This window comes from Podarcis vaucheri, assembly GCF_965113315.1.
Source record: "Podarcis vaucheri genome assembly, chromosome: 1".
In the NCBI taxonomy this organism is placed as follows: domain Eukaryota; kingdom Metazoa; phylum Chordata; class Lepidosauria; order Squamata; family Lacertidae; genus Podarcis; species Podarcis vaucheri.
This window is the reverse complement of record NC_138759.1, coordinates 22,164,021-22,174,042: the sequence shown is the minus strand read 5'-3', so window position 1 is coordinate 22,174,042 and position 10,022 is coordinate 22,164,021. Positions and strand designations below refer to the sequence as shown.

The window sequence follows — 10,022 nt, the reverse complement described above, 5'->3', positions numbered from 1 at the left end:
GTCGGAGACTCTAAGGCTGTACTGCTCAAGACGAGCAGCCATGCTTTTGTATGCAGTTTTAATAAAGTAGCCTGGAGACTACGGACTGCCTTTTTCTTCTGATGGGTTGCCAGGAGGAAGTGAGTGTGCTTTTCTCACAAGGGAGAAGTCGCTTATTAATGGTCTCTCTGGACTGAGGATTCCTGGGTTCCAGCCAGAGTGTGGACCTCCGGATAAATGCTCCGGTGGGTCTGGGAGCTGGCAAGCCTCCCGGGTGGGTGTTTTTCCAACAGCTTGCACATGGGTTAGCAGCACAGCACCTCTGAGGGAGCTCACCTGTGTTTTCTTTCCCAGGGGAATCAGGGTGTGGCAAATTCGCCCCCTGTTCAAGTGTGAGAGCGGCATTGTGTAAAATTGCTATGCAAGTTTTTGTGTGTGTTCATTCTTGTGTTTTAAGGTAATCTTGTGTGCTGTATTTTTGTTGTTTTTTATGCCACCCAAGATGAAGGTCAGGCTGTGAATGTTCATAATAAATTAAAATAATAAATAAAATAATGACGACATATGTGTGAAATCGCTCTTGGGTTTCAAGCACTTCAAGTCCACCTTGGGCAAACATCATTTGAATTACAATAAGCAATAGCTAGTCAAACTAAAACAACAACAACAATGCCATGAATCCTTCAGTTGTTTAATAATTTGTGCCAATAGCGGCCTTAACTCAAAATAAAATTTCATACACAATGTACACTAAACCAGAACATAATTGTAAGTCATGCAAATGTATCCTAGCTGTGTAATTACTTCTTCTGAGGGTTTGCAACTCTTCCCATGAACAAGATAGATTTGGTGATGTCATGGAAGAGAAGAACGAGGAAGGGCGTGTTGAACCTCACTAGAAAATGCATGCTCCGGCGAACTGCTTCCACTGCAGTGGCAGCTGCAGCTTCAGTGCCAGCCTCGTCGACATTCAGAACAGCTTCATGAAAAACCTACCAGCGAGACAATCATAGAATCATAGAATCATAGAGTTGAAAGAGACCACAAGGGCCATCGAGTCCAACCCCCTGCCAAGCAGGAAACACCATCAGAGCACTCCTGACATATGGTTGTCAAGCCTCTGCTTAAAGACCTCTAAAGAAGGAGACTCCACCACACTCCTTGGCAGCAAATTCCACTGTCGAACAGCTCTTACTGTCAGGAAGTTCTTCCTAATGTTTAGGTGGAATCTTCTTTCTTGTAGTTTGGATCCATTGCTCCGTGTCCGCTTCTCTGGAGCAGCAGAAAACAACCTTTCTCCCTCCTCTATGTGACATCCTTTTATATATTTGAACATGGCTATCATATCACCCCTTAACCTCCTCTTCTGCAGGCTAAACATGCCCAGCTCCCTTAGCCGTTCCTCATAAGGCATCGTTTCCAGGCCTTTGACCATTTTGGTTGCCCTCCTCTGGACACGTTCCAGTTTGTCAGTGTCCCTCTTGAATTGTGGTGCCCAGAAATGGACACAGTACTCCAGGTGTGGTCTGACCAGAGCAGAATACAGTGGCACTATTACTTCCCTTGATCTAGATGCTATACACCTATTGATGCAGCCCAGAATTGCATTGGTTTTTTTAGCTGCCGCATCACACTGTTGGCTCATGTCAAGTTTGTGGTCAACCAAGACTCCTAGATCCTTTTCACATGTACTGCTCTCAAGCCAGGTGTCACCCATCTTGTATTTGTGCCTCTCATTTTTTTTGCCCAAGTGCAATACTTTACATTTCTCCCTGTTAAAATTCATCTTGTTTGTTTTTGCCCAGTTCTCTAATCTGTCAAGGTCGTTTTGAAGTGTGATCCTGTCCTCTGGGGTGTTAGCCACCCCTCCCAGTTTGGTGTCATCTGCAAATTTGATCAGGATGCCCTTGAGACCATCATCCAAGTCGTTGATAAAGATGTTGAATAAGACCGGGCCCAAGACAGAACCTTGTGGCACCCCACTAGTCACTCTTCTCCAGGATGAAGAGGAACCATTGATGAGCACCCTTTGGGTTCGGTCAGTCAGCCAGTTACAAATCCACTGAGTGGTAGCATAGTCAAGACCGCATTTTACCAGCTTCTTTACAAGAATATCATGGGGCACCTTGTCAAATGCCTTGCTGAAATCAAGGTAGGCTACATCCACTGCGTTCCCTTCATCTACCAGGCTTGTAATTCTGTCAAAAAACGAGATCAGGTTAGTCTGACATGACTTATTTTTCAGAAATCCATGCTGACTATTGGTGATCACAGCATTCCTTTCTAGGTGCTCACAGACTGTTTGCTTAATGATCTGCTCCAGAATCTTCCCTGGTATTGATGTCAGACTGACTGGGCGGTAATTATTTGGGTCCTCTCTTTTCCCCTTTTTGAAAATAGGGACAACATTTGCCCTCCTCCAGTCTGCCGGGACTTCGCCTGTTCTCCAGGAATTCTCAAAGATGACTGCCAGTGGTTCTGAGATCACATCTGCCAGTTCTTTTAATACTCTTGGATGCAGTTCATCTGGCCCTGGAGACTTGAATACATCTAAACTAGCCAAATATTCTTGTACTATCTCCTTAGTTATTCTGGGCTGTGTTTCCTTTGCTGAATCATTTGCTCCAAATTCTTCAGGTCGGGCATTGTTTTCTTTATCGGAGAAGACTGAGGCAAAGAAGGCATTGAGTAGTTCAGCCCTTTCTGTGTCCCCTGTTTGCATTTCACCATCTTCTCCTCTGAGTGACCCCACAGTTTCTTTGTTCTTCCTTTTGCTACGAACATACCCATAAAAGCCTTTTTTGTTGCTTTTAACCTCTCTAGCAAGCCTGAGTTCATTCTGTGCTTTAGCTTTTCTGACTTTGTGTCTACACGTGCTGGCTATTTGTTTGAATTCCTCTTTGGTGGTTTCCCCCCTTTTCCATTTTTTGTACACATCCTTTTTTAATCTTAATTCAGTTAAAAGTTCTTTAGATAGCCACCCTGGCTTCTTTAGGCACCTTCCATGTTTCCGTCTCATTGGTATTGCCTGTCGTTGTGCTTTTACTATCTCCCTCTTAACAAACTCCCAGCCATCATGAACTCCCTTTCCTTTAAGTATTGCTGTCCATGGGATCTCACCCAGCACTTCCCTAAGTTTTATGAAGTCGGCTTTCTTAAAGTCAAGAAATTGAGTCCTAGTATGCTTGGCTGCTCCTTTCCGCTGTATAGTAAACTTCAGAAGAGCATGATCACTCACGCCTAATGATCCTTCCACATCTACCCCACTAACCAGGTCATCAACATTGGTTAGGACCAGATCTAAAATGGCTGTTCCTCTTGTTGCTTCTCCCACTTTCTGGACAATGAAGTTGTCTGCAAGGCCAGTGAGGAATCTGTTTGACCTTATGCTCTTGGCTGAGTTTGATGTCCAACAAATATCCGGGTAATTGAAGTCCCCCATTACTACTATCTCCCTTCCTTTTGCATGCTTGGCCATCTGTTCCAGGAAGGCATTATCTATGTCCTCCGTTTGGCTTGGGGATCTATAGTAAACTCCCACAATGAGGTCTCTGTTATTCTTCTCTCCCTTAATTTTGACCCAAATGCTCTCACTTTGGCTTTGAGGTTCTAAATCTTGGATCTCTTCACAGGTATACACATCCCTGACATATAACGCCACTCCTCCTCCTTTCTTGTCTGGTCTGTTTCTCTGAAATAGATTGTATCCCCCCATTATTACATTCCAATCGTGGGACTTATCCCACCAGGTTTCAGTGATGCCTATTATGTCATATTTAGTTTGCTGTACCAAGAGCTCAAGCTCATCTTGTTTATTTCCCATGCTTTGCGCATTAGTGTACAGACATTGAAGTCCATTAATCATTCCCCCGTGTCTCTTATTTAAGGATTTTTTCCTCCCACCACTAGGTCCGCGTGCTGTTTGCTCCATTTGGTCTATGACATTTGGATGATCATCTTCATTAATTGATAGACTCCTACCTTCAGGAGCATTGTCTCCCTCCCCCACATTAGTCAGTTTAAAGCCCTCCTGATGAGGTTTCTGAGATTTTTGGCAAAAACATTTCTCCCAACCGTTGTGAGGTGCAGCCCATTGCTTGCCAGAAGTCCATCTTCAAGAAACTGCAGTCCGTGATCTAAGAATCCAAACCGTTCCTGTTTACACCATTTGCGAAGCCAGCTGTTCACTTCCACTATTTTCCCCTCTCTCCCTGGGCCACGTCGTTCAACTGGGAGGACAGACGAGATGACAATTTGTGCATTTAGTTGCTTCAATTTCCTGCCGAGAGCCTCGTAGTCTCTTTTGATCTTCTGGAGGCTATTGCTTGCAGTGTCATTGGTTCCCACATGAACCAAGAGGAAGGGGTATTCGTCAGTGGGTTTTATGATTCCTTGCAGTCGTTCAGTTACATCTTGGATCTTAGCCCCGGGGAGACAGCACACTTCCCGAGACATCTTGTCAGGCCCACAGATCACTGCTTCTGTTCCCCTCAGTAGGGAATCCCCTATCACCACTACACGCCTCCTCTTGGGTTTGGTCGGGGTTCTTCCGTGAGCTGTCCGTTCCAAGGTCACCTGCACATTCCCTGAGGACTGACTTTGCTGCTCGTCTTCATATACCTGATCGACTGTAATGAGGGAGAGATCCTCAAATGGAGTCTGCTCTTCGTCTTCCATGCTAGGGGAGAGGACCTCAAAGCGATTGTGTATTTCTAGACAATCAGAGTGGACCCTGGGCCTCCTACTTCTTTGAGTCACGTTTCTCCATATATCTGGCTCCTGTGTTGGTGAACAAGCCTCCTTCTCAGGGGAGTCCCCTGTCTCCTCCTTGGTGGGGACGGTGTGCTCTGTTGCTTCCAAGAAGAGCTCCAGCTCTCTAATTCTTTGGAGCGTAGCTACACGTTCCTCCAGTTGCTGGACTTTGTCTTTTAATAGGGCAATCAACATGCAATTGCTGCAGGTAAAGCTGCCTGCAACGTTTGGCAAGATGGCAAACATTGCGCAGGAATCGCAGGCGACTGCAGCTGTTCCCTCCCCTTCCATCATGAGATCGTGTTGTTGGGGGTGGCTACAGAGGTCCTCCATCATAAAAAGCTTGAAGACAGGACAAATAACTTCCCCCACAAAAAAAACCCTAGGTCTCCCCCAACAAACGTTTGAGACTAGCTCCCCTAAATCTAAAAGATGGGTATAACTGCGCGCGCCGCTAGGCGCGCGCCGCTGCCCTACAAACTCTGATAAGCTCCTCCCACAGCTAATCCCCTGCCTCAACAGAAACCCTGCCCCCTCTGACCTTTACACAGAGAAAACAGCTAATCAGCCACCAAGAAACACACACACACAAGAAAACCCTTTTTGCTCCTTCTTCAACTGCTGCCCTACAAACTCTGATAAGCTCCTCCCACAGCTAATCCCCTGCCTCAAAAGAAACCCTGCCCCCTCTGACCTTTACACAGGGAAAACAGCTAATCAGCCACCAAGAAACACACACACACAAGAAAACCCTTTTTGCTCCTTCTTCAACTGCTGCCCTACAAACTCTCAAGAATTAGTCCCCAACATAGGCCAATATGTTATGATTAGACTGAGATGGCCCTGGCCCTTGCAAGCAGAAGAGGGTATGCGAGACAAAATTCATGTTGTTATTTCTCACAACTATGATGTATTAATCTCTCTTTCCCACCAATCATGAGTGTATTGTGCACGCCTCCAGTTATTCAAGAATTTGTCCTCAGGGGACTGTACACTTTCTCTTCTTCCTCACCATTGCTAGGTTTAGTTCAAAAATGCATCACAAGTTTTACTCTTTTCAAAATGAAATCTGGTCTCACATTTTCAAAGTAAGCCCAAGGTTACTTTGATCATGATTGTGATGCATGGCATGAACAGAGATATGTTTGACTAGATCTCCCAATTATTATCTATCTGTTCACGTTAAGAGTCTTCATCAATGGAGGTGGGGGGGTAGAATTGGATCTGAGTGGTGTATATATAATTTTTATTAAATTTTCTATTTTACAATTTCAACTAAATGTTTTACATAAAATATCAATGACTTCCCTTCTTCCCTTTCCATGGTTCATTTTGCATATCTTGTATATTTTTCAAAAATTATTTCAATTGCTTTTCCATTATTCCATCTGTCAACGATTATTGAATTTATCTTACTGCTGCCAGCATTTTCAGCTGTACACAGTTATTTTGCATATAATCAGTAAATGTTTTCCAATCTTATTTTTCTCTTATTCTATATGTTAAGTCTGCCAGTTGTGCATATTCTGTCAACTTAAGTTGCCAGTCTCCTTTAGTTGAGACCTTGCTCACTCTATAGACTAACTATGAGAAGAAGTTCCAGATTGATAACCAAAGGGTGATCATCTTGAAAGAAATCCTGATGAGAATATTGAAAAAAAGAGCCAGCTATAAAGCTCTGACAGAAACCTTGAGAAGTAACAAAATAAGATACAGATGGGAGTATCCGGAAGGCATTTCATTTACTTATAAAGGGAAAAAACAAAGATGTAGGTTTCCAAACGAGGCAGAAATGTTATTAAAGGGGGGGGGGGACATTTAAAGATAAAGAGACCAAGTAGAGATGAAGAAGAACAGGGAGCACAGGAGGACAAATAGATCAGGACGATAATGAACCTGTAGATGCATGAAATAAGGTAAAAAAACTACATGAAAATGATGTATTGTTGGTACCTAACCCCAGTTAAGATTGCAAAGATGGATAAAAACTCCACAAAAGTATGCTGGAAATGTAAAGATAATGACGGTACCTTTTTGCATATGTGGTGGACTTGTAGAAGAGCAAAAGACTTCTGGGAAATGATTTATAATGAGTTTTAAAAACTATTTAAGATAACCTTTCATAAAAAACCAGAAGCCTTTTTGCTCGGAATAGTGGGGGGAGAGATACCAAAGAACCTAAAGAGATTGTTTGAGTATGCTACCACGGCCGCCAGAATGCTGTTTACCCAAAAATGGAAAGAAGAAGGTACACCAATGAAGGAAGAATGGATAGACTATGCCGAAATGGCAAAATTTACCGTGAGGATTAGGCAACAAGATGAGAAATTTTTTTCACATAATTTTGGAAAAAAATTATAGAATATGTTAAAGAACACTGTAAATATGTTAAAACATTAGCAGGGTTGTAACATTTATGATGGCTTAAATTTGGACAATCTATTCATAAATAAGATTTGAAATTTATAGAGGAAAAATAATGATATGCAAGATGACGATTGATTGAAATTGGAAGCCATGGGAGGAAGTCAGACAAGACAAATTTGGTGCATAATTATTTTCCTTTGTATAAGAACAAGCATGAAGGGGGCCTTCCAGCCTGTTCACAGGTCCTTATATGATCAGTGAAAACAGTTGGTCCTGGCAAGTACTAACCGCTCTCAGTCTTAACCTGATAACTGCCACTTGTCCAGATTTTAATTTGTCTGAATTAATTTTAGGATGTATTTTAATTAATTGATGCCTGTTTTTATGTATGCTGTGTTATTTATATAATGTTAGCCGGGGCTTAAGGGTTTCTCCACCAGTTCTGTTAGAAGACCTGGGGCTTTTCCTCAACTGTCATCAAACAGTTTGTGGTGCCTCTTCATCAGCACAGCTGGAATACCAAGTATTTTTTGGCTCCTCCTCTTCATGGGAGATGGGATTGTGGTGCAAGCACTCTAAAACATTTGACTCAGAGTGTAGGGTGAAATAAAATAAAGAGCCTTTGGATCAACATGATTGATTTTGAGAAGCCTACCTTGGAAACCTTCAGATCAGGGTTCCCAGTAAATCCAGAGAGGTCTGCTCTGTTTGTGAATATGTCAGTAATACCCATTTTTATTAATAGTCCTTTGACAGAATAGCTGCCCGAGATTGAAAACTTTGGAAGAAATAGATGTATTCTCCTGTTGAAAGAGGAATCAGAGGCCGGTGAGGTACACTTTGAGAAAAATGCATAAGGCAAATAATGGAAATTTACAATATGGCTAGATTAAAAGGGGCTGTCAATTATTGCTAAAAGCACAAGATTAAAAAAAAAATAGTAGCCAATGACCACAATAAATAGATTTTTATAACAATGGGGTTATATCCAGTGCTCGTCCTACTCGGAGCAGACCCCTTGAAATTAATAGGCAAGACTAAAATATCTCCACTAATTTTAATGGATGTGCTCTGAGCAGGACTACAATTAGATAAAGCTGAAAGAATGTATTAAGATCTCTATATATGCACACATAGGATCATAGAATTGTAGAGTTGGGATGGACGTTGAGGTTCATCTATTCCAAACCCCTGCAATCCAGGACTATGCAGCTGTCTCATACAGGGATCGAACCTGCAATTGTGGATCCAGAATTGGCCTCCACAATCACTTTGCGGACTCATTGTTAAAACCGTGTATATGGAAGAAAATCTTACTCGGCTATGAGTGATCACCAAAGAAGAAGCTTGGCATTATCAGCACTGTGCTATAACCAACAGCATTGATATATTCAAGTGCAACACTCTTTCCATGACTGCATGCTCACTTACCGTGGTTTCAGTGAATTCATCCATTTTAACAAAACGTCTTCATTGAGAGCATTTTCCAACTGCTCCATTTGCCCTTGTTTGTCAGGAAGAATAAATAATGCTGAAGCATTGCCCTTGTAGTGAAGCTTCACAACCTTACAGGACAAATCCTCATCTTGGTAAAACTCAAGCCAGCTGGCTTTTCTCATAGAATCATAGAATCATAGAGTTGGAAGAGACCACAAGGGCCATCGAGTCCAACCCCCTGCCAAGCAGGAAACACCATCAGAGCACTCCTGACATATGGTTGTCAAGCCTCTGCTTAAAGACCTCCAAAGTAGGAGACTCCACCACACTCCTTGGCAGCAAATTCCACTGTCAAACAGCTCTTACTGTCAGGAAGTTCTTCCTAATGTTTAGGTGGAATCTTCTTTCTTGTAGTTTGGATCCATTGCTCCGTGTCCGCTTCTCTGGAGCAGCAGAAAACAACCTTTCTCCCTCCTCTATGTGACATCCTTTTATATATTTGAACATGGCTATCATATCACCCCTTAACCTCCTCTTCTCCAGGCTAAACATGCCCAGCTCCCTTAGCCGTTCCTCATAAGGCATCGTTTCCAGGCCTTTGACCATTTTGGTTGCCCTCCTCTGGACACGTTCCAGTTTGTCAGTGTCCTTCTTGAATTGTGGTGCCCAGAACTGGACACAGTACTCTAGGTGAGGTCTGACCAGAGCAGAATACAGTGGCACTATTACTTCCCTTGATCTAGATGCTATACTCCTATTGATGTAGCCCAGAATTGCATTGGCTTTTTTAGCTGCCGTGTCACACTGTTGGCTCATGTCAAGTTTATGGTCAACCAAGACTCCTAGATCCTTTTCACATGTACTGCTCTCAAGCCAGGTGTCACCCATCTTGTATTTGTGCCTCTCATTTTTTTTGCCCAAGTGCAATACTTTACATTTCTCCCTGTTAAAATTCATCTTGTTTGTTTTTGCCCAGTTCTCTAATCTGTCAAGGTCATTTTGAAGTGTGATCCTGTCCTCTGGGGTGTTAGCCACCCCTCCCAGTTTGGTGTCATCTGCAAATTTGATCAGGATGCCCTTGAGTCCATCATCTCATCATAGGGACTGTCACTGTTGTTTGTTCATCCACAAAGAAGTCATTTTCTTTTGTCTTCTGAGAATCGAAAGGTTTTTCCCAAAAGGCTTATGGAAAGAACAACAGCATACAGGTCATTGGAGACAGAGAGCAGGAGGAAGAGAGCCAAAATAAGACCATGCTTAAGGTAAAAAGCCATTTCACAAACTCTAAAAGGAATATGACTTTTTGGAACAATAACAACTTTTTTTTTTCATTTCTGGAAATTTAATCTTAGGTCTTCCTACTGAATTTTAGTGCAGGAATAAGCAAAAAGAACTTTCAACAGTGTATAAAACAAGTCCTCATGACTTACCTTTCAAGAAGATATAATTTACAAGAACCGTTACAGCCTCTGGGTCAGGCTTCTTGT

The 10,022-nt window shown here is 42.6% G+C and overlaps 1 protein-coding gene across 1 annotated transcript in view; it reads right to left on the bottom strand.

The window, feature by feature from the left end:
* Nucleotides 1-779: 779 nt before the first annotated feature.
* The window catches only part of LOC309535930 (serine protease inhibitor A3M-like), a gene marked incomplete at both ends in the record, with an annotated part of 49,453 nt that continues 40,210 nt past the window's right edge, over nt 780-10,022 (bottom strand). Inside the window, 3 exons of the mRNA XM_082229433.1 lie at nt 780-971; nt 7,754-7,901; nt 8,530-8,663. Coding sequence (XP_082085559.1) covers nt 780-971; nt 7,754-7,901; nt 8,530-8,663 — 474 coding nt within the window. The remainder of the gene's footprint in view (nt 972-7,753; nt 7,902-8,529; nt 8,664-10,022) is intronic.